Raw genomic sequence first — 24,483 nt, forward strand, 5'->3', positions numbered from 1 at the left:
TTCTGTTGTGATATGACACTTTAAATAAAATTGAATTGAACACCTCACTGAACTTCATAAATGAAACATGCTAAAATAGTTAGTGCTGTTGTTTTTTTTCTTTAAATTGCCACACTTAGGTAGGTGTGCCAGGTGTTGGGACACAATGAACTGTACAAATGGAGAAAACATTTTGTGTATATGTATCTATAGGACAGTATAGTACAGAACCTGAGAACCTCAAAGACAGCCTCATCTCATAAAGTCCTGGTTATATTTGTATCTCTAGTCTATGTCTTGTATGTTCCGGCTCGTCACTACAGGGAACAGGGATTTGGTTTTGTCAGTAACTGGTCTTCTTTCTGGGGCCTACCCTTGTCTACAGAAAGTTTGATATCATGGACTAAACGTTCGTATGGATTAGGACTCCATAGCTTAGTTAATATATCCAGTAAGGAGAAACAAGTTGTTGTCATTCCTGAATGTGTCAGATATAGTGATTATAGGGCCCCAAGCAAAAATTATCTAGCTTTACTATTTACCCTTTCTCTAACTGGTAATGTTCCATCTGGCAGCACTAGAAGTACTCAAAATGTTTCTAAAGTAAAAATATTAATATGCTAAAAGTGCTGCATTCAAACTGCAGAGTAAAAGAGATGCATCATAAACACAATGTTAAATTTTAATTCTAGGAGGGTTTTAGATAGCTTTACAGATAATAATACATTATAATTTAGTCATGTCGTGAGTCAAAATTGAATTTGCAAAGTAACCAATGGACAACATGGATGATAATGGAACTGTTTCTTACTTTCACTTTTATTCAATTTACTCTTGCATATTAGATATTTTTCTCAGGGTTTTCGCAAGTTAACACAAGTGCCACTGGATATACCAAGCAATTGGACGGCTCCTCTGCACTGAGGTAGAGATATAAACACCTTTTTTTTTCGCTTCAAAGAGGAACCCCTAGGAAAGGTTTTCGATTAATCAGTGACTTTATGAACCAGATTCTAAGCAACTAAGTATAATGAGGAATGTACCTAAGTAAATATACTAAGTATTAAAAGAATGTATTCAATGCCTGATGTACTATGTAATGTGACTTTTAATAACAAATTCTCTGACAATAACCATCTGAAAAAAATTCAACCAACTTGGGGTTCTTTTATTTAATTACAACATTGCAAACTTCTCTTCACAGTAATCTAAATGACAGTTTAGAACAACATAATAGTATTCAGTATTCACTCCTTTCATTGCGACACACATCGTTACTGACTCTCGTTTCTTAATGAGGTTCTGAGCACAACATCCTAAATATACATTTTCTTATTTCTGGTAGCTTCAGGCCGTACACGAGAGGGTTCATGATAAGAGGAATCACGACAAACTCTAGCGATAAAACTATCGCCAAGTATGGATTCAACTCCTCAAGGTTAATTCTGCTGAGAGCGATGTCACAAAACAAGGTAACAGAGTAATTGACGAACGTCACAATGTGTGGCAGGCAGGTCTGCACCACTTTGCTCTTGAACTTCGAGGAGAATCTCCTGCAAATGAGAATGATTCGTACGTACGTATACAGGACGAACACCGACGGCAGGAAGACCGTGCTTATGGTCATGAACATGCCTACGAGGTTATTGATGACAGTGCTGACACAGGACAGCTTTACGACGGGCCAGTTGGCGCAAAATACCTTCGGGATCTTATTGCCACACAGCGGAAGTCTGTAGGACAAATAAACGCAGGGTGCGACAGTAAGTACGGGATAGATCCAGGCAAAGGCAATCAACTTGGAGAGCATCCTGGGGCTTATTTTATCGTGGTAATGCAAAGGTTGACATATAGCAACGAGGCGATCGTAGGCCATGATGCCCAAAAGGGTGAGCTCATAGGCCCCATAGGTGTAAATGATGTACATCTGAGTGAAACAGGCTGATCGTGGGATCAGGTGAGTGTCAGAGAGGAGGTCTCTCAGGAATCTGAGGAAGAAGCCGGCAGAGCCGTACAGAGAGTTAATGGACAGGCAGATGATAAAAATGTACATGGGCTCATGTAACGTTTTCTCTCGTAATATCACCACTATTATGATGAGATTGGCCGTGACAATGAAAGCGTACAGCAGCAGACAGAGGACAAAAGCTGGATAGCGGTAGATGCCTATTTTCACAAACATAGTGAGGTTAAAATACGGCGGGTTAGTACTGTTTTCCATTTACCCCAGACAGCAGCAGAGACTGTTTTATGAATAAAAGACAATTCTACAGGTGGATATCAACAGTTTCAATGCAACTCCTTGTTACCTGTTTGAGTCAGTTGGGTTTGGCATTAGTTCAGTGAACCAAATGAAAGAACAGTGATAAACAGCAAGAAACATCCATTTATAATCAACAAGTTAAACATGAAAGTAAGTTCATTCCTAATGAATATAGATTCTCAACTGTATTTACTGCAAAACCCCTAAACGTTCTACATGTTGTCTGTGTGTTTTCTGGCAGCTGAAACCACTGTGGCTTCAGTGGAGCTGCTGAGAGCCTGATTATCTTGAAACACATAGTTACGTCACCCCATCTCTCTGGGATCAACAATGGAAAATAGGTGTCTGTAAAAAAAAAAAAAATAAACACATTCAAACATTTTTGATACTCACTTCTCATTATCATTTCACTGATCACAATAAAGATTGTTTTGACGATAAACATTTCCAACAAACTGTGTAATGGCAGTATAAGACAAAAGTTGATATGAAATATTGACATCTGGTTTTCCCACAGAATTCTGTGGGTTTAGATTTAAAAGACATCTGATCACAAGTTTGCTATCATTTTTATTTTTATCAAAAATATCGACACCAGAAGCTACTTCAAAGCAACCCAGCCAGCCAGATGGTTTGTAACACAGAACCATCGGAGAAGCCGACATTAGCCGTCACCGGGATATGACCTGATGATACGTTAAACATGGCAACATTTTCCCTCTTTAGCATGGTAGCATGCTAAGATAACCTGCTATCACGATGAACATGGTACACATTAAACTTGCTTAGCATGTTGGCATGTTAAGATAACCTTAAGAACATGGTATCCACTTCCTTCTAAGCATTCTAACGTGCTAAGATATCCTGAAAAACTCCTTCTAAGCATGCTAACGTGCTAAGATAACCTGAAGAACATTATACTTGCTTAGCATCAACGTGACAGCATTGTAATTTTGAGTATGTTATCACAGAGACGCTAGCATTTAGCTAAAAGCATCGCTGTGCCTATGAAGTACAGCTTCATAGAAGCGCTAGAACGGCTGTAGCAGCGGGGGTATTTCTATTCTATAGATCCACTCATGTTTCATGACTATACGCACCATATCTTGGCTACACATCATCGCTGTAATGCTTGCCCCTGGACGATGTTGGGACTTTGAAATTGTATTAACTCTGAAAATCATGAGCATATTCTAGTCCTGCTAAATGTGTTAAAGCTGTAGTCTACGATTTGAAAGGTTTGAAAAAAGTCGGGACGAGACGTGAGCAGGAGCAGGAGAGTGAGCGAGGATTGGATCGGAACATTTAGCCAATAGTAGCCATGCGGACTGTATGGCTACTATTGGCTAAATTTTGGCTCAAGTGAAAAATCGTAGACTACAGCTTTAAGTGTCCTGGGATGACTTCTGTTGTGATATGACACTTTACATAAAATTGAATTGAACACCTGACTGAACTTCATAAATGAAACATGCTAAAATAGTAGGTGCTGTTGTTTTTTTCTTTAAAAAACCACACTTAGGTAGGTGGGTCAGGTGTTGGGACACGATGAACTGTACAAATGGAGAGAACATTTTGTCTATATGTATCTATAGGACAGTATAGTAAAGATTCTTCATCATAAAGCATCGGTTGAACCTCAAAGACAGCCTCAACTCATACAGCCCTGGTTATATTTGTATCTCTAGTCTATGTCTTGTATGTCCCGGCTCGTCACTACAGGGAACAGGGATTTGGTTTTGTCAGTAACTGGTCTTCTTTCTGGGGCCTTCCCTTGTCTACAGCAAGTTTGATATCAGGGACTAAACATTCATATGGATTAGGACCCCATAGTTTAGTTAATATGTCCAGTAAGGAGAAACAAGTTGTTGTCTTTCCCTGAATATGTGTTAGATATAGTGATTATAGGGCCCCAAGCAAAAAACATCTAGCTTTACTTTTTACCCTTTCTCTAACTGGTAATGTTCCATCTGGCAGCAGTAGAAGTACTTAAAATGTCTCTAAAGTAGAACAATTAACATCCTAAAAGTGCTGCATTCAAACTACAGAGTAAAAGAGATGCATCATAAACACTATGTTAAATTTAAACTCTAAGATGATTCTGGATAGTTAAATGGATAAGAATACGTTATAATTTAGTTGTTATGACGTGAGTCAAAATTGAATTTGCAAAGTAACCAATGGATAATATATGGATAATAATGGAACTGTTTCTTACATTCACTTTTATTTATTTTATTCTTGAATGTTAGATATTTTTCTCAGGGTTTTGGCAGGTTAAGTGCAACTGAATATACCAAACAATTGAACGGCTCCTCTGCACTGAGCTAGAGATACAAACACCTTTTTTTCGTTTCTAAGAGGAACCCCTAGGAAAGGTTTTAGAATAATCAGTGACTTTATGAACCAGATTATAAGTAACTAAGTATAATCAGGAATGTAGCTAAAGAATTAAAAGTATTCAATGCATGTTAGACTATGTAATGTGACTTTTAATAACAAACTCTGTGACAATAACCATCTGAAAAATATTCAACCAACTTGGAGTTGTTTTATTTAATAACAACATTGAAAACTTCTCTTCACATTTATCTAAATTACATATTAAAACAACATAATAGTATTCAGTATTCACTCCTTTCATTGCGACACACATCACTACTGACTCGTTTCTTAATGAGGTTCTGAGTACAACATCCTAAATATACATTTTCTTATTTCTGGTAGCTTCAGGCCGTACACGAGAGGGTTCATGATGGGAGGAATCATGACAAACTCTAGCGATAAAACTATCGCCAAGTATGGATTCAGCTCCTCAAGGTTAATTCTGCTGAGAATGACGTCACAAAACAAGTTAACAGAGTAAATGACAAACGTCACAATGTGCGGCAGGCAGGTCTGCACCACTTTGCTCTTGAACTTTGAGGAGCATCTCCTGCAAATGAGAATGATCCGTACGTACGTATACAGGACGAACGCCAGCGGCAGGAAGACCGTGCTCATGGCCATGAACATGCCAACAAGGTTATTGATGACAGTACTGACACACGACAGCTTTACAATGGGCCAGTTCGCGCAAAATACCTTCGGGATCTTATTGCCACACAGCGGAAGTCTGGTGGTCAGATGAAGGCAGGGTGCAATAGCGACGACGGGATAGATCCCCGCGAAGGCAATCAACTTTGAGAGCATTCTGGGGCTTATTTTATCGTGGTAATGCAAAGGTTTACATATAGCAACATAGCGATCATAGGCCATGATGCCCAAAAGGGTGAGCTCATAGCACGCGTAGGTGTAAATGATGTAGATCTGAGTGAAACAGGCTGATCGTGGGATCAGGTGAGTGTCAGAGAGGAGGTCTCTCAGGAATCTGAAGAAGAAGCCGGCAGAGCCGTACAGAGAGTTAATGGACAGGCAGATGATAAAAATGTACATGGGCTCATGTAACGTTTTCTCTCTTAATATCACCACTATTATGACGAGATTGGCTGTGACAATGAAAGCGTACAGCAGCAGACAGAGGACAAAAGCTGGATAGTGGTAGATGCCTATTTTCACAAACATAGTGAGGTTAAAATACGGCGGGTTAGTACTGTTTTCCATTTACCCCAGACAGCAGCAGAGACTGTTTTATGAATAAAAGACAATTCTACAGGTAGATATCAACAGTTTCAATGCAACTCCTTGTTACCTGTTTGAGTCAGTTGGGTTTGACATTAGTTCAGTGAACCAAATGAAAGAACAGTGATAAACAGCAAGAAACATACATTCATAATCAACAAGTTAACATGTAAGTAAGTTCTTTCCTAATGTATATAGATTGTCAGCTATATTTACTGTAAAACCCCTAAACGTTCTACATGTTGTCTGTGTGTGTTCCGGCAGCTAAACCCACTGTGGCTTCAGTGGAGCTGCTGGGAGCCTGATTATCTGTAAACACATAGTTACGTCACCCCATCTCTCTGGGATCAACGATGGAAAATTGGTGTACGTAAAAAAAACAACAAAAAAAACACATTCAAACAATTTTGATACTCACTTCTCATTATCATTTCACTGATCATAATGAAGATTGTTTTGACGATAAACATTTCCAACAAACTGTAATGGCAGTATCAGACTAAATTTGATATGAAATATTGACGTCTGGTTTTCCCACAGAATTCAGCAGATTTAGATTTAAAAGACATCTGATCACGAGTCATAATTTTTTATTTTTTATCAAAAATATAAACACCAGAAGCTATTTCAAAGTAACCTGGCCAGCCAGATGGTTTGTTACATAGAACCATCGGAGAAGCCGACATTAGCCGTAACAAAACATTTCGAAAACATTTTGTGTATATGTATAGAATAGTATAGTACAGAATACTCATAATAAAGCATCGGTGAAACCTCAAAGAGGGCCTCAACTCATAGAGCCCCAGTTATATTTGTATCTCTAGTCTATGTCTTGTATGTCCCGGCTCATCACTACAGGGAACAGGGATTTGGTTTTGTCAGTAACTGGTCTTCTTTCTGGGGCCTACCCTTGTCTACAGAAAGTTTGATATCATGGACTAAACGTTCGTATGGATTAGGACTCCATAGCTTAGTTAATATATCCAGTAAGGAGAAACAAGTTGTTGTCATTCCTGAATGTGTCAGATATAGTGATTATAGGGCCCCAAGCAAAAATTATCTAGCTTTACTATTTACCCTTTCTCTAACTGGTAATGTTCCATCTGGCAGCACTAGAAGTACTCAAAATGTTTCTAAAGTAAAAATATTAATATGCTAAAAGTGCTGCATTCAAACTGCAGAGTAAAAGAGATGCATCATAAACACAATGTTAAATTTTAATTCTAGGAGGGTTTTAGATAGCTTTACAGATAATAATACATTATAATTTAGTCATGTCGTGAGTCAAAATTGAATTTGCAAAGTAACCAATGGACAACATGGATGATAATGGAACTGTTTCTTACTTTCACTTTTATTCAATTTACTCTTGCATATTAGATATTTTTCTCAGGGTTTTCGCAAGTTAACACAAGTGCCACTGGATATACCAAGCAATTGGACGGCTCCTCTGCACTGAGGTAGAGATATAAACACCTTTTTTTTTCGCTTCAAAGAGGAACCCCTAGTAAAGGTTTTCGATTAATCAGTGACTTTATGAACCAGATTCTAAGCAACTAAGTATAATGAGGAATGTACCTAAGTAAATATACTAAGTATTAAAAGAATGTATTCAATGCCTGATGTACTATGTAATGTGACTTTTAATAACAAATTCTCTGACAATAACCATCTGAAAAAAATTCAACCAACTTGGGGTTCTTTTATTTAATTACAACATTGCAAACTTCTCTTCACAGTAATCTAAATGACAGTTTAGAACAACATAATAGTATTCAGTATTCACTCCTTTCATTGCGACACACATCGTTACTGACTCTCGTTTCTTAATGAGGTTCTGAGCACAACATCCTAAATATACATTTTCTTATTTCTGGTAGCTTCAGGCCGTACACGAGAGGGTTCATGATAAGAGGAATCACGACAAACTCTAGCGATAAAACTATCGCCAAGTATGGATTCAACTCCTCAAGGTTAATTCTGCTGAGAGCGATGTCACAAAACAAGGTAACAGAGTAATTGACGAACGTCACAATGTGTGGCAGGCAGGTCTGCACCACTTTGCTCTTGAACTTCGAGGAGAATCTCCTGCAAATGAGAATGATTCGTACGTACGTATACAGGACGAACACCGACGGCAGGAAGACCGTGCTTATGGTCATGAACATGCCTACGAGGTTATTGATGACAGTGCTGACACAGGACAGCTTTACGACGGGCCAGTTGGCGCAAAATACCTTCGGGATCTTATTGCCACACAGCGGAAGTCTGTAGGACAAATAAACGCAGGGTGCGACAGTAAGTACGGGATAGATCCAGGCAAAGGCAATCAACTTGGAGAGCATCCTGGGGCTTATTTTATCGTGGTAATGCAAAGGTTGACATATAGCAACGAGGCGATCGTAGGCCATGATGCCCAAAAGGGTGAGCTCATAGGCCCCATAGGTGTAAATGATGTACATCTGAGTGAAACAGGCTGATCGTGGGATCAGGTGAGTGTCAGAGAGGAGGTCTCTCAGGAATCTGAGGAAGAAGCCGGCAGAGCCGTACAGAGAGTTAATGGACAGGCAGATGATAAAAATGTACATGGGCTCATGTAACGTTTTCTCTCGTAATATCACCACTATTATGATGAGATTGGCCGTGACAATGAAAGCGTACAGCAGCAGACAGAGGACAAAAGCTGGATAGCGGTAGATGCCTATTTTCACAAACATAGTGAGGTTAAAATACGGCGGGTTAGTACTGTTTTCCATTTACCCCAGACAGAAGCAGAGACTGTTTTATGAATAAAAGACAATTCTACAGGTGGATATCAACAGTTTCAATGCAACTCCTTGTTACCTGTTTGAGTCAGTTGGGTTTGGCATTAGTTCAGTGAACCAAATGAAAGAACAGTGATAAACAGCAAGAAACATCCATTTATAATCAACAAGTTAAACATGAAAGTAAGTTCATTCCTAATGAATATAGATTCTCAACTGTATTTACTGCAAAACCCCTAAACGTTCTACATGTTGTCTGTGTGTTTTCTGGCAGCTGAAACCACTGTGGCTTCAGTGGAGCTGCTGAGAGCCTGATTATCTTGAAACACATAGTTACGTCACCCCATCTCTCTGGGATCAACAATGGAAAATAGGTGTCTGTAAAAAAAAAAAAAATAAACACATTCAAACATTTTTGATACTCACTTCTCATTATCATTTCACTGATCATAATAAAGATTGTTTTGACGATAAACATTTCCAACAAACTGTGTAATGGCAGTATAAGACAAAAGTTGATATGAAATATTGACATCTGGTTTTCCCACAGAATTCTGTGGGTTTAGATTTAAAAGACATCTGATCACAAGTTTGCTATCATTTTTATTTTTATCAAAAATATCGACACCAGAAGCTACTTCAAAGCAACCCAGCCAGCCAGATGGTTTGTAACACAGAACCATCGGAGAAGCCGACATTAGCCGTCACCGGGATATGACCTGATGATACGTTAAACATGGCAACATTTTCCCTCTTTAGCATGGTAGCATGCTAAGATAACCTGCTATCACGATGAACATGGTACACATTAAACTTGCTTAGCATGTTGGCATGTTAAGATAACCTTAAGAACATGGTATCCACTTCCTTCTAAGCATTCTAACGTGCTAAGATATCCTGAAAAACTCCTTCTAAGCATGCTAACGTGCTAAGATAACCTGAAGAACATTATACTTGCTTAGCATCAACGTGACAGCATTGTAATTTTGAGTATGTTATCACAGAGACGCTAGCATTTAGCTAAAAGCATCGCTGTGCCTATGAAGTACAGCTTCATAGAAGCGCTAGAACGGCTGTAGCAGCGGGGGTATTTCTATTCTATAGATCCACTCATGTTTCATGACTATACGCACCATATCTTGGCTACACATCATCGCTGTAATGCTTGCCCCTGGACGATGTTGGGACTTTGAAATTGTATTAACTCTGAAAATCATGAGCATATTCTAGTCCTGCTAAATGTGTTAAAGCTGTAGTCTACGATTTGAAAGGTTTGAAAAAAGTCGGGACGAGACGTGAGCAGGAGCAGGAGAGTGAGCGAGGATTGGATCGGAACATTTAGCCAATAGTAGCCATGCGGACTGTATGGCTACTATTGGCTAAATTTTGGCTCAAGTGAAAAATCGTAGACTACAGCTTTAAGTGTCCTGGGATGACTTCTGTTGTGATATGACACTTTACATAAAATTGAATTGAACACCTGACTGAACTTCATAAATGAAACATGCTAAAATAGTAGGTGCTGTTGTTTTTTTCTTTAAAAAACCACACTTAGGTAGGTGGGTCAGGTGTTGGGACACGATGAACTGTACAAATGGAGAGAACATTTTGTCTATATGTATCTATAGGACAGTATAGTAAAGATTCTTCATCATAAAGCATCGGTTGAACCTCAAAGACAGCCTCAACTCATACAGCCCTGGTTATATTTGTATCTCTAGTCTATGTCTTGTACGTCCCGGCTCGTCACTACAGGGAACAGGGATTTGGTTTTGTCAGTAACTGGTCTTCTTTCTGGGGCCTTCCCTTGTCTACAGCAAGTTTGATATCAGGGACTAAACATTCATATGGATTAGGACCCCATAGTTTAGTTAATATGTCCAGTAAGGAGAAACAAGTTGTTGTCTTTCCCTGAATATGTGTTAGATATAGTGATTATAGGGCCCCAAGCAAAAAACATCTAGCTTTACTTTTTACCCTTTCTCTAACTGGTAATGTTCCATCTGGCAGCAGTAGAAGTACTTAAAATGTCTCTAAAGTAGAACAATTAACATCCTAAAAGTGCTGCATTCAAACTACAGAGTAAAAGAGATGCATCATAAACACTATGTTAAATTTAAACTCTAAGATGATTCTGGATAGTTAAATGGATAAGAATACGTTATAATTTAGTTGTTATGACGTGAGTCAAAATTGAATTTGCAAAGTAACCAATGGATAATATATGGATAATAATGGAACTGTTTCTTACATTCACTTTTATTTATTTTATTCTTGAATGTTAGATATTTTTCTCAGGGTTTTGGCAGGTTAAGTGCAACTGAATATACCAAACAATTGAACGGCTCCTCTGCACTGAGCTAGAGATACAAACACCTTTTTTTCGTTTCTAAGAGGAACCCCTAGGAAAGGTTTTAGAATAATCAGTGACTTTATGAACCAGATTATAAGTAACTAAGTATAATCAGGAATGTAGCTAAAGAATTAAAAGTATTCAATGCATGTTAGACTATGTAATGTGACTTTTAATAACAAACTCTGTGACAATAACCATCTGAAAAATATTCAACCAACTTGGAGTTGTTTTATTTAATAACAACATTGAAAACTTCTCTTCACATTTATCTAAATTACATATTAAAACAACATAATAGTATTCAGTATTCACTCCTTTCATTGCGACACACATCACTACTGACTCGTTTCTTAATGAGGTTCTGAGTACAACATCCTAAATATACATTTTCTTATTTCTGGTAGCTTCAGGCCGTACACGAGAGGGTTCATGATGGGAGGAATCATGACAAACTCTAGCGATAAAACTATCGCCAAGTATGGATTCAGCTCCTCAAGGTTAATTCTGCTGAGAATGACGTCACAAAACAAGTTAACAGAGTAAATGACAAACGTCACAATGTGCGGCAGGCAGGTCTGCACCACTTTGCTCTTGAACTTTGAGGAGCATCTCCTGCAAATGAGAATGATCCGTACGTACGTATACAGGACGAACGCCAGCGGCAGGAAGACCGTGCTCATGGCCATGAACATGCCAACAAGGTTATTGATGACAGTACTGACACACGACAGCTTTACAATGGGCCAGTTCGCGCAAAATACCTTCGGGATCTTATTGCCACACAGCGGAAGTCTGGTGGTCAGATGAAGGCAGGGTGCAATAGCGACGACGGGATAGATCCCCGCGAAGGCAATCAACTTTGAGAGCATTCTGGGGCTTATTTTATCGTGGTAATGCAAAGGTTTACATATAGCAACATAGCGATCATAGGCCATGATGCCCAAAAGGGTGAGCTCATAGCACGCGTAGGTGTAAATGATGTAGATCTGAGTGAAACAGGCTGATCGTGGGATCAGGTGAGTGTCAGAGAGGAGGTCTCTCAGGAATCTGAAGAAGAAGCCGGCAGAGCCGTACAGAGAGTTAATGGACAGGCAGATGATAAAAATGTACATGGGCTCATGTAACGTTTTCTCTCTTAATATCACCACTATTATGACGAGATTGGCTGTGACAATGAAAGCGTACAGCAGCAGACAGAGGACAAAAGCTGGATAGTGGTAGATGCCTATTTTCACAAACATAGTGAGGTTAAAATACGGCGGGTTAGTACTGTTTTCCATTTACCCCAGACAGCAGCAGAGACTGTTTTATGAATAAAAGACAATTCTACAGGTAGATATCAACAGTTTCAATGCAACTCCTTGTTACCTGTTTGAGTCAGTTGGGTTTGACATTAGTTCAGTGAACCAAATGAAAGAACAGTGATAAACAGCAAGAAACATACATTCATAATCAACAAGTTAACATGTAAGTAAGTTCTTTCCTAATGTATATAGATTGTCAGCTATATTTACTGTAAAACCCCTAAACGTTCTACATGTTGTCTGTGTGTGTTCCGGCAGCTAAACCCACTGTGGCTTCAGTGGAGCTGCTGGGAGCCTGATTATCTGTAAACACATAGTTACGTCACCCCATCTCTCTGGGATCAACGATGGAAAATTGGTGTACGTAAAAAAAACAACAAAAAAAACACATTCAAACAATTTTGATACTCACTTCTCATTATCATTTCACTGATCATAATGAAGATTGTTTTGACGATAAACATTTCCAACAAACTGTAATGGCAGTATCAGACTAAATTTGATATGAAATATTGACGTCTGGTTTTCCCACAGAATTCAGCAGACATCTGATCACGAGTCATAATTTTTTATTTTTTATCAAAAATATAAACACCAGAAGCTATTTCAAAGTAACCTGGCCAGCCAGATGGTTTGTTACATAGAACCATCGGAGAAGCCGACATTAGCCGTAACAAAACATTTCGAAAACATTTTGTGTATATGTATAGAATAGTATAGTACAGAATACTCATAATAAAGCATCGGTGAAACCTCAAAGAGGGCCTCAACTCATAGAGCCCCAGTTATATTTGTATCTCTAGTCTATGTCTTGTATGTCCCGGCTCATCACTACAGGGAACAGGGATTTGGTTTTGTCAGTAACTGGTCTTCTTTCTGGGGCCTTCCCTTGTCTACGGCAAGTTTGATATCAGGGACTAAATGTTCGTATGGATTAGGACTCCATAGTTTAGTTAATATATCCAGTAAGGAGAAACAAGTTGTTGTCTTTCCCTGAATATGTGTCAGATATAGTGATTATAGGTGTCACGCCGGTGAGGTAATGTCTCGTCTTGGGTTTTTGTCTTGTCATTTCCTGTCTTATTTTGAAAATAACTCCCTTCTCGTTTCAGGTCACTTGCCTTTCCTCATGTGTTCCCTGGTCTTATGTCATCCCTGGTCCCTGATTGTGGTCACCTGTTGCTCGTTATCCCTCTGTGTATTTAAGTCTGCGTCTCCCCTTGTCTTGTGCCAGTTCGTCCTGTCTCTCGTCACGATCCACGTCACGGTCCTCGTCACGTCACGTCACGGCACGTCACGTTACGCCTTTTGTCAAGTTAAGTTTGTGTTTTTGCCGTCTTTGTTCATTTTGTTTATAGTTTATTCCCAGAGCCTGTTTTTCCTCCGGTTGGAGCGGTTTTTGTTTGTTCGTTTTTATGTTACGAATAAAAGCCTTTTTGAAAACTGCTTTCCCTGCATCTGAGTCCTCCCTCCATGCCCTGGTTTGACAGAACGAACTGGCCAGTAAGGACTCAGCAGAGCAGCAGCATTTAAGAACCATGGACTCAGCAGCCTTTTTTTTATGTGGCTCGACACACGAGCTCCGGGAGGCTACCTACCGACTCCAGTGTCTCCAGGCCGAGCACCGGCATGCTGAGGGAGAGGAGGAGAGGCAGTCGGCCCTGGCGAGGGCCAGGGAGCTGGTTTCCGCCAGCCCGTGGCTCAGGGGCTCATTGCCTGCCTGGGTCAGGGGCTTCCTCCTAACCCCTGAGCTCCAGCCATCCGCAGTCACAGTCATGCCACCGGATCATGTCGCAGCCACCGCACAGCTTCCCGGCTCCGGGCCCCGACCCGTTTTGGGGTACTCGCCTGGCCCGGGGAGGGCCAAGGAGCGTCCAGCTGGCTAACCGGCAGGTGGCTCGTCGGTTGCCGGCCTCGAGGAGGGGCGGCACGAGGAAGCGAGCCTCCCCGATTCTGCGCTCATCGGTTCTGACGGGGGTTCGTCCGTCACCAGTTCCAGCGGAGGCCCGCCCGTCCAAGCCAATGGTCCAGGCCTTAGCCACAGCCAAGCATCCAGCCCAGGCCTTAGCCACAGCCAAGCATCCAGCCCAGGCCTTAGCCACAGCCAAGCATCCAGCCCAGGCCTTAGCCACAGCCAAGCATCCAGCCCACGCCTTAGCCACAGCCAAGCATCCAGCCCACGCCTCGGTCACTGGCCTTCAGTCAGCGGCCCGGTCGACACCTGCCAGTGGTCTTCAGTCGGCGGTCCGGTCGACACCTGCCAGTGGTCTTCAGTCGGCGGTCCGGTCGACACCTGCCATTGGCCTTCAGTCGGCGGTCCGGTCGACACCTGCCATTGGCCTTCAGTCGGCGGCCCGGTCGACACTCTCCAGTGGTCTTCAGTCGGCGGCCCGTCCGTCACCAGTCCCGGCGGAGGATCGCCCGTGCCTGCTCCACGCAGCCTTCGGGAGGTCCGCTCGTCACCCGTTCCTGTTCCGACGGGGGTCTGTCCGACGCCTGCTCCACGCAGCCTTCGGGAGGTCCGCTCGTCACCCGTTCCTGTCCAGACGGGGGGCCGTCCGACGCCTGCTCCGCGCAGCCTTCGGGAGGTCCGCTCGTCATCCGTTCATGTTCCGACGGGGGGTCGTCCGACGCCTGCTCCACGTCGCCTTCCTGAGCGGCCCCGCCCGCTGGGTCGTCCTCATGCCCGGCCTCCTGAGCGGTCCCGCCCGCTAGGTCGTCCTCATGCCCGGCCTCCTGAGCGGTCCCGTCCGCTAGGTCGCCCTCATGCCCGGCCTCCTGAGCGGTCCCGCCCGCTAGGTCGCCCTCATGCCCGGCCTCCTGAGCGGTCCCGCCCGCTAGGTCGCCCTCATGCCCGGCCTCCTGAGCGGTCCCGCCCGCTAGGTCGCCCTCATGCCCGGCCTCCTGAGCGGTCCCGCCCGCTGGGTCGCCCTCATGCCCGGCCTCCTGAGCGACCCCGTCTGCTGGGTCGCCCTCATGCCCGGCCTCCTGAGCCCCTCCTCCTGGCCCCCTCCACCCGCCCTACGTATCATGGACCATAGGGACATCTGGGATCCGTCCCTTAAGGGGGGGGTACTGTCACGCCGGTGAGGTAATGTCTCGTCTTGGGTTTTTGTCTTGTCATTTCCTGTCTTATTTTGAAAATAACTCCCTTCTCGTTTCAGGTGACTTGCCCTTCCTCATGTGTTCCCTGGTCTTATGTCATCCCTGGTCCCTGATTGTGGTCACCTGTTGCTCGTTATCCCTCTGTGTATTTAAGTCTGCGTCTCCCCTTGTCTTGTGCCAGTTCGTCCTGTCTCTCGTCACGATCCACGTCACGGTCCTCGTCACGTCACGTCACGGCACGTCACGTCACGGCACGTCACGTCACGCCTTTTGTTAAGTTTGTGTTTTTGCCGTCTTTGTTCATTTTGTTTATAGTTTATTCCCGGAGCCTGTTTTTCCTCCGGTTGGAGCGGTTTTTGTTTGTTCCTTTTTATGTTACGAATAAAAGCCTTTTTGAAAACTGCTTGCCCTGCATCTGAGTCCTCCCTCCATGCCCTGGTTTGACAATAGGGCCCCAAGCAAAAACCATCTAGCTTTCCTTTTTACCATTTCTCTAACTGGTAATGTTCCATCTGGCAGCAGTAGAAGTACTTAAAAATGTTTCTAAAGTAGAAATATTAATATCCTAAACGTGCTGCATTCAAACTGCAGAGTGAAAGAGATGCATCATCAACACAATGTTAAATTCAAATTCTAGGATGATTTTGGATAGTTTAATGCATAATAATATGTTATAATTTAGATATGTCGTGAGTCAAAATTGAATTTGCAAAGTAACCAATGGATAATATATGGATAATAATGGAACTGTTTCTTACTTTCACTTTTATTTATTTTACTTTTGAATATTAGATATTTTTCTCAGGGTTTTGGCAGGTTAAAACAAGTGCAACTGAATATAGCAAGCAATTGAACGGCTCCTCTGCACTTAGCTAGAGATACAAACACCTTTTTTTTTTCGCTTCTAAGAAGAACCCCTAGGAAAGGTTTTTGAATACACAGTGAGTTCATTAACCAGATTATAAGTAACTAAGTACAATCAGGAATGTACCTAAAGTATTAAACAAAAGTATTCAATGCCTGTTAGACTAAAAAAAATCATCACACACAACATCACTACTGACTCTCGTTTCTTAATGAGGTTCTGAGCACAACATCCTAGATATACATTTTCTTATTTCTGGTAGCTTCAGGCCGTACATGAGAGGGTTCAGGATGGGAGGAATCACAACAAACTCTAGCGATAAAACTATCGCAAAGAACGGATTCAGCTCCTCAAGGTTAATTCTGCTGAGAATGACGTCACAAAACACAGTGAAGGAGTAATTGACGAACGTCACAATGTGCGGTAGGCAGGTCTGCAACACTTTGCTCTTGAACTTTGAGGAGCATCTCCTGCAAATGAGAATAATTCGTACGTACGTATACAGGACGAATGCCAGCGGCAGGAAGACCGTGCTTATGGTCATGAACATGCCTACGAGGTTATTGACGACAGTACTGACACACGACAGCTTTACGATGGGCCAGTTGGCGCAAAATACCTTCGGAATCTTATTGCCACACAGCGGAAGTCTGGAGGACAGATAGAGGCAGGCTGTGACAGCAATAGTGGGATAGATCCAAGCAAAGGCAATCAACTTGGAGAGCATCCTGGGGCTTATTTTATCGTGGTAATGCAAAGGTTGACATATAGCAACGTGGCGATCGTAGGCCATGATGCCCAAAAGGGTGAGCTCATAGGACCCGTAGGTGTAAATGACATAGAACTGAGTGAAACAGGCTGATCGTGGGATCAGGTGAGTGTCAGAGAGGAGGTCTCTCAGGAATCTGAAGAAGAAGCCGGCAGAGCCGTACAGAGAGTTAATGGACAGGCAGGTGATAAAAATATACATGGGCTCGTGTAACGTTTTCTCTCGTAATATCACCACTATTATGATGAGATTGGCCGTGACAATGAAAGCGTACAGCAGCAGACAGAGGACAAAAGCTGGATAGCGGTAGTTGCCTATGTTCACAAACATAGTGAGGTTAAAATACGGCGGGTTAGTATTGTTTTCCATTTACCCCAGACAGCAGCAGAGACTGTTTTATGAATAAAAGACAATTCTACAGGTAGATATCAACAGTTTCAATGCAAGTCCTTGTTACCTGTTTGAGTCAGTTGGGTTTGACATTAGTTCAGTGAACCAAATGAAAGAACAGTGATAAACAGCAAGAAACATACATTCATAATCAACAAGTTAACATGTAAGTAAGTTCTTTCCTAATGGATATAGATTCTCAGTTGTATTTACTGTCAAACCCCTAAACGTTCTACATGTTGTCTGTGTGTTTTCTGGCAGCTGAAACCACTGTGGCTTCAGTGGAGCTGCTGAGAGCCTGATTATCTTGAAACACATAGTTACGTCACCCCATCTCTCCCCACCTGGGATTGACAATGGAAAATAGGTGTACATGGAAAAAAACCAAAAAAAACGCATTCAAACAATTTTGATACTCACTTCTCATTATCATTTCACTGATCGTAATAAAGATTGTTTTGACGATAAACATTTCCAACAAACTGTAATAGCAGTATCAGACTAAAGTTGATATGAAATATTGACATCTGGTTTTCCCACTGAATTCTGCAGGCTTAGATTTAAAAGACCTTTGATAACCACTTCGCAATCTTTTTTACATTTTTATCAAAAATATCGACACCACAAGCTACTTCAAAGTAACCCGGCCAGCCAGACGGTTTGTTCCACAGAACCATCAGAGAAGCCGACATTAGCTGTCACCAGCCTAATATGACCTGATGATACGTTAAACATGGCAACATCGGGGCGGTTGGTGGTGCAGTGTTTAGGGCAGCCGCCCCATGTACAGAGGCTCAACGTCCTCGCCGCAGTGGTCCTGGGTTCAACTCCAGGCCCTGGATCAGTTTCCCGCATGTCTTCTCCCTCTCTCTCCCTGTTTCCACACTGTCTGAATAAAATAATAAAAGGCTTGAACGGCGCTCTAGCCGAAAATATAATCTTAAAAAAAAAACATGGCAACATTTTCCCTGTTTAGCATAGTAGCATGCTAAGATAACCTATCACTTCGAACATGGTACATATTATACCTGCTTAGAATTTTAGCATGCTAAGATAACCTAAAATTAACATGATGAACATGGTACACATTAAACTTGCTTAGCATGCTAACATGCAAAGATAACCTGATAACCTGAAGAACATGAAATTGTATTAACTCTGAAAATCATGAGCGTATTCTAGTCCTGCTCAATGTTTTAAGTGTCCTGGGATGACTTCTGTTGTGATATGACACTTTAAATAAAATTTAATTGAACACCTCACTGAACTTCATAAATGAAACATGCTAAAATAGTTAGTGCTGTTGTTTTTTTCTTTAAATCACCACACTTAGGTAAGTGGGCCAGGTGTTGGGACATGATGAACTGTACGAATGAAGAAAACATTTTGTGTATATGTGACGGGGTCAGTTTTTAGTGTGCTTATTTTGTGTGGAGTGTTGTGAATTTATCGGTTTTATTGCATGTTTTAGTTTTTGGGGTTTGTGGTGATTGTTTTTAAATGTTCCCTTTTTACGAGCTGACCTTGACCTGCCCACGGACGAGCTAATCAAGGGCAACAAGCCGCAGGTGGTTAAAGCAAGCAGGTATAAGGTTTTTGTTTTAGGAGGCGGGGGAGGAAGACACGGAGCAACGGAGACGGCAACGGACCGGGGAAAGGGCAGGAAGGACGGAGAGGACGTGGGCTACGACGGGCGCGGACAAATAGAAGACGGCAACGGACCGGGGACAGAGCAGGGAGGACGGAGGGAGCGTGGGCTACGACGAGGCGGAAACGGTTTCCACCGGCCAGAGTAGAGGGGAAGCACCGTGGGATCGTAGAGGGGTGTATGTCACGACGCACCCCTCTCCCGGATAAGTACCCCTCTTGTCTATTTTAAAACACTGGTTGGCTTTTTATAAGGAATTTTTAGACTCTGGACATTCCTGTCTGACCCGACGCATTTTAGCCCCCCCCCTAACTACCCCTGTTCTTTTGCCCCCATACATGTGTGTCGGAAGCGACTGAGGGCCTCTTCGGATGCTTGGACTGGTGGAGGACGGACTAAGGGACTGTGAGACATCGGGAAAACTTTGGGCTGGGTTCACCATTTTAAATGGTCTTTTTGTAATAAATCTTTTAAACTTTTAACCTAATCGTGGTTTTAACTCTGCTCAACCCTGATGTAAAAGAACCTGTGCTTTTATTAGAGTCCTAGGCTCTTTTTAACCTAGGTGGCGTTGTCGGCAACACTTTTAAACATTTTATCTATGTAATTCTGGATCTATTTTAATATTTGTAATTTTTAACCACGCCACATATATGTATCTATAGGCAGTGTTGGGTGTAACGCGTTACTTTGTAACGCGTTACTGTAATCAGATTACTTTTTCAAGTAACTAGTAGTGTAAGGCATTACTCTACTGAAAATAGTAATAATATTACAATTTTCCGGGCTCGTTACTTGCGTTACATTTGTGGGCACAAGTGGGCCGAGTTCGGCCGTGTTCAGCAGTCTGTTTCCCGGCTGGTTTGCGTGCTGCGCGTGTGCGTTTCGCGTTCGACCGAGAGTCCGCCTGTGTGGACTCGCGTGGGGCTGGGCTGGCCGCTGTTTGACCGATGTCCGAGGGCTTTTCACCATGGTCTGGTGGCATCAGGGCCGCGAGTTCGGCTGGGTTCTTGTGTCTATTTAACGTCCGGATTCCCCGCAACGCGTCCGAGGGTCTACGGGTCTACGGCGGAGCCGAAGCCCGGCTTCGCGGAGGTCAATTGTGTCTTTGCGCGGACCTGGAGCGGCCGGAGCTGGACTGAGCTGCACGGACTTTTCGCCCGGGTCTGAGGGCACGGGTCCCGACATTCCGGCCCGGTTCGATTGCCTGTATAGGGGCAGGATACTAGTTAAAAAAGTAACTAGTAATATAACTAGTTACTTTCTCCAGGGAGTAATATAGTAGTGTAAGGCATTACTATTTTTGAGAGTAATATGTAATCTGTAATTTATTACTTTTTAAAGTAACTAGCCCCAACACTGTCTATAGGACAGTATAGTAAAGATTCCTCATAATAAAGCATCGTTGGAACCTCAAAGAGGGCCTCAACTCATAGAGCCCCAGTTATATGTGTACCTCTAGTCTATGTCTTGTACATCCCGGCTCATCACTACAGGGAGCAGGGATTTGGTTTTGTCAGTAACTGGTCTTCTTTCTGGGGTCTTCCCTTGTCTACAACAAATTTGATATCAGGGACTAAACGTTTGTATGGATTAGGACTCCATAGCTTATGTTGGGACCTCACCATTAGGACTACACAATGCGGCCTACAAAAGCCTCCACATGCGGTCAGAACAAAGGAACAAAGGAGATAAAAAACTACAACTGCCATTTTGGTTTCACCTCGCACCTAGGGGCGAAGTGCAACGTCACACAATTGGTGCCCTATTGGCTGACAACCACCGGTGAACGTGTTTTAAATTTTGATCACGGACCGCCGAGTCCGAATCAGACAAAACCAAGAAACGAGAATAACTCCAAAACATCTGCTGCCTTAAAGCAGAGCCCTCATAACAACGCGAAAGGGGGTGAGCGGCCAGCATGCCCCTGGAATCAGACAAACTCCCAAACTAACGAAGATAGGGATCTGTGCAACCCGATCGAGAAGCTGATAAAAGCGATAGAGCTACATCCCAACCATCACTAAACTCCCCCCAGAAGCCTGGCAAGAGACGGCGTGGGGACACTGAGCATCACCGACATGTCCACCAACTGCGTCGAGACAGGCATTCACACAGAAGTAGTAGGAAGTCCTACTCTGAAATTCTGGCCCAGTCACTTGAAACCAGTAGTTTACAAACATGACAACTCAGATAATGACAGCGCCTCTGACATTTCCTCTGTTTCTGGCTACATGGAGCGTTACAGCCCTGAGCCACAACATAGTAAATATGGCTAACTCAAACCTTCTCCAGGAGTAAACCAACCGACCACTAACCCCTTCTCCTTTTCCTCGCTTTCCTTTTTCCTCCTTCGTTCCATTTTCATAGTAGGGGTGTGTCCTGTTTGAAACTACCTGAATGTAATGATAATGTTGATGTTTGTGTAAATTGTGTCTTAGTAGATGTTTGATATAGGTTAGATGGTTAGAAATCTCTGCCCAGACCGTAGAAATCTCTGCCCAGACTTGGCCTCAATCTCTGCCCAGACAATGCCTCCATCAAAGTTATGTACTCTAACCTGAATTAACTGTTTGACCTCTTTTCCATGGAATATACAGACTGTTTGGACTCCCACGTGTTTCAAGGAATACATGGACTGTTCGGCCCTTATGTTGCTCCGAAGGTTGCGTACCACACATCAACCTTCAGACCAAAAGGGGGAATGTTGGGACCTCACCATTAGGACTACACAATGCGGCCTACAAAAGCCTCCACATGCGGTCAGAACAAAGGAACAAAGGAGATAAAAAACCACAACTGCCTTTTTGGTTTCACCTCGCACCTAGGTGCGAAGTGCAACGTCACACAACTGGTGCCCTATTGGCTGACAACCACCCGTACCCCAGGGGGTCCCCGGGAGCAGCCGTGAGCTATATAAACCGGCGCCGCCTTAAGAAATCAGCTCGCATCGCAACACCACGTTACAACAGGAGGCGACTCCTCCACCGCAGCACACCGCTGCAACAGGAGGCCAACTTATAATGTCTGCAGCGTTTCCTTTGTCCTAGGCCACAGTCTTCTCCCCGATCTCGCTGGACGAGCGACAGACTGTTGTTCCCCGTTTTCTGCGACTCGCCCCTTTTTCTTTTACTCGTTTTTGGATCCTGAGAGATCGCCACGACCGCGCGATTATCTTTGTTTTTGCCTGCAGAAGAGGAACAAAACCGGTTCCTGCATTCCAGCTACCAGCTCCTGTCTGATGTCAGCTGACCAAATCGCCAAGATTGTTGCCCGCGGAAGGAAGAAACGCGAACTGTTTTTTTTATTCGAGCTTGATCAACGAGAGGAAACACGCCCCGCTCTCGTCTGGACTTAGCCGACTCATCACGTCCCCCGCTGACGCCGGGGACTCACAAACTACCGCCGCCGCCCGCCATCGCCGGGACGGACTCGCAGCCTACGCAACAACATGAGTAAGAGGCTATCAGTCTGGGCAGAGACATAAGTTTGATAGTGTAGGATACGCTTGTAATCCTTGTTAACGTGTTTTAAGTTTTGATCATGGACTGCCGAGTCCGTTGATTCCTGTGTTGTTGTATTTGAATGCTGATTGTGCACCCACACCGCTGGGTTTCATCTCGGTCACAATGCGTGTCCGACCTTGGACACATTCACGAGCTCAGTAAGTGATCTATCATCAGTTAAAGGACCGGGGTCCCGCCGAATGAACGCCAGTTCATTCACGAGCTCCCGTGTGATGGTAATAGCTTATTGATCCTTTGTGTATTACGCGCGCATTCTCTCTCTCTTTGTTCTGGCTAACACACATGTGCACACACAGACACCGCCCCCACACGTATCCTACGCCAGATGTTTTCGTCTCCGGATGCTAAGGACATAGCTACATCTGGTGGCTGTACCCGGCCATCTCTCGCTCTCTCTCCCTCTCTCGCGATTCTATCCGACGTCAGTGACTCCGCCCCTGAACGCTGTGAGGAATAGCTCCACCTGGTGGTCGCGCCCGGCCATTCTCTCTCTCTCTCTCTCTCCACACACACACACACACACAAACACACACACACGCACACACACACACTCCACGTGTGTCTCTTCCTTTGTTTAGCTAAGTTTTGTGTGTTAGGTAGTTAGGTAATGAGGCTTTGTTAATTGCAGTGTTATTGATTGTGATCATTATTACTGATTTTAATAAATCTTATTATATTATAACTAGCGGTCTCTTGTGCTTGTTGTGTATATATCACTGGATAACAGCAGGTTGTGAAGGCTAGTGCTCGAATTTCCTTTTTAATTGTTCGATTGTTTTTATACTTCTATGCCAATGATCACGATGATTGGCATGTGAGTATAAAACCTTTATATTGAGACTGAATACAGTTTTAGGTTATCTTTTCCCTGATCCCAGTGTGGTGCCCCGTTTATTCATGATTATATCCATCCATCCATCCATCCATTTTCTACCGCTTATCCTGTATTTAGGGTCACGGGGAGCTGAAGCCGATCCCAGCTGTCATTGGGCGAAGGCAGTGTATACCCTGGACAGGACGCCAGGGTATAGCAGGGCCGACATGTAGAGACAGACAACCATTCACACACACATTCACACCTACGGGCAATTTAGAGTCACCAATTAACCTATCCCCATCCTGCATGTCTTTGGACTGTGGGAGGAATCCGGAGAACCCGGAAAGAACCCACGCTTACACGGGGAGAACATGCAAACTCCACACAGAAGGAGCCTGGGCCGACCCGGGAATCGAACCCAGGACCCTCTTGCTGTGAGGCGAGAGTGCTACCCACTACACCACCGTGCAGCCCCATGATTATATCATGATTATATATTAAATATAATTATTAATATCGATAATCATATTGACATTAATAATTAGCTGTTGATAACCAAATCTGCTCCTGCTACTACCCCAACACTTAGTTAATATATCCAGTAAGGAGAAACACGTTGCTGTCTTTCCCTGATTATGTGTCAGATATAGTGATTATAGGGCCCCAAGCAAAAACCATCTAGCTTTACTTTTTTACCCTTTCTCTAACTGGTAATGTTCCATCTGGCAGCAGTAGAATTACTTAAAATGTTTCTAAAGTAGAACTATTAATATCCTAAAAGTGCTGCATTCAAACTGCAGAGTGAAAGAGATGCATCATAAACACAATGTTGAATATAAATTCTAAGATGATTCTGGATAGTTAAATGAATAATAATACGTTATCATTTAGTTGTTAAATGTCGTCAGTCAAAATTTCATTTTGCAAAGTAACCAATGATATTTCTCCATCCAGTTAAATTTGTACAATATGTTTCTCTGAAGTAGAAGTACACACTTATTAGTAGGCTATACAGCTGAGATGCATCTTTTTAAGTGCTTTTGTGAGTTATTAAGCGTTCCATGAGTTAGTATA

At 42.9% G+C, this 24,483-nt stretch overlaps 5 protein-coding genes across 5 annotated transcripts; all 5 read right to left on the bottom strand.

Moving 5' to 3' along the window:
* Positions 1 to 1,270: 1,270 nt before the first annotated feature.
* On the bottom strand, positions 1,271 to 2,200 carry LOC311021525 (olfactory receptor 6N1-like; the record flags this gene model as incomplete). Its single annotated transcript, XM_084022126.1, has 1 exon — positions 1,271 to 2,200. The coding sequence occupies one exon, from the start codon at positions 2,198 to 2,200 to the stop codon at positions 1,271 to 1,273; it is 930 nt and encodes a 309-aa protein (XP_083878252.1).
* A 2,715-nt stretch (positions 2,201 to 4,915) lies between these two features.
* Positions 4,916 to 5,845, bottom strand: LOC311021526 (olfactory receptor 6N1-like; the record flags this gene model as incomplete). Its single annotated transcript, XM_084022127.1, has 1 exon — positions 4,916 to 5,845. One exon carries the CDS (start codon positions 5,843 to 5,845, stop codon positions 4,916 to 4,918), a length of 930 nt encoding a protein of 309 aa, XP_083878253.1.
* Positions 5,846 to 7,689: 1,844 nt separating this feature from the next.
* Positions 7,690 to 8,619, bottom strand: LOC311021527 (olfactory receptor 6N1-like; the record flags this gene model as incomplete). Its single annotated transcript, XM_084022128.1, has 1 exon — positions 7,690 to 8,619. The coding sequence occupies one exon, from the start codon at positions 8,617 to 8,619 to the stop codon at positions 7,690 to 7,692; it is 930 nt and encodes a 309-aa protein (XP_083878254.1).
* Positions 8,620 to 11,334: 2,715 nt separating this feature from the next.
* Positions 11,335 to 12,264, bottom strand: LOC311021528 (olfactory receptor 6N1-like; the record flags this gene model as incomplete). The annotated part of the gene is made up of 1 exon (XM_084022129.1): positions 11,335 to 12,264. One exon carries the CDS (start codon positions 12,262 to 12,264, stop codon positions 11,335 to 11,337), a length of 930 nt encoding a protein of 309 aa, XP_083878255.1.
* A 4,202-nt stretch (positions 12,265 to 16,466) lies between these two features.
* LOC311021529 (olfactory receptor 6N1-like) lies at positions 16,467 to 17,396 on the bottom strand (the record flags this gene model as incomplete). Its single annotated transcript, XM_084022130.1, has 1 exon — positions 16,467 to 17,396. The coding sequence occupies one exon, from the start codon at positions 17,394 to 17,396 to the stop codon at positions 16,467 to 16,469; it is 930 nt and encodes a 309-aa protein (XP_083878256.1).
* Between the last annotated feature and the right edge of the window lie 7,087 nt (positions 17,397 to 24,483).

The sequence above is a fragment of the Eutrigla gurnardus genome (assembly GCF_963514095.1).
Source record: "Eutrigla gurnardus genome assembly, chromosome: 12".
Taxonomy (NCBI): Eukaryota; Metazoa; Chordata; class Actinopteri; order Perciformes; family Triglidae; genus Eutrigla; species Eutrigla gurnardus.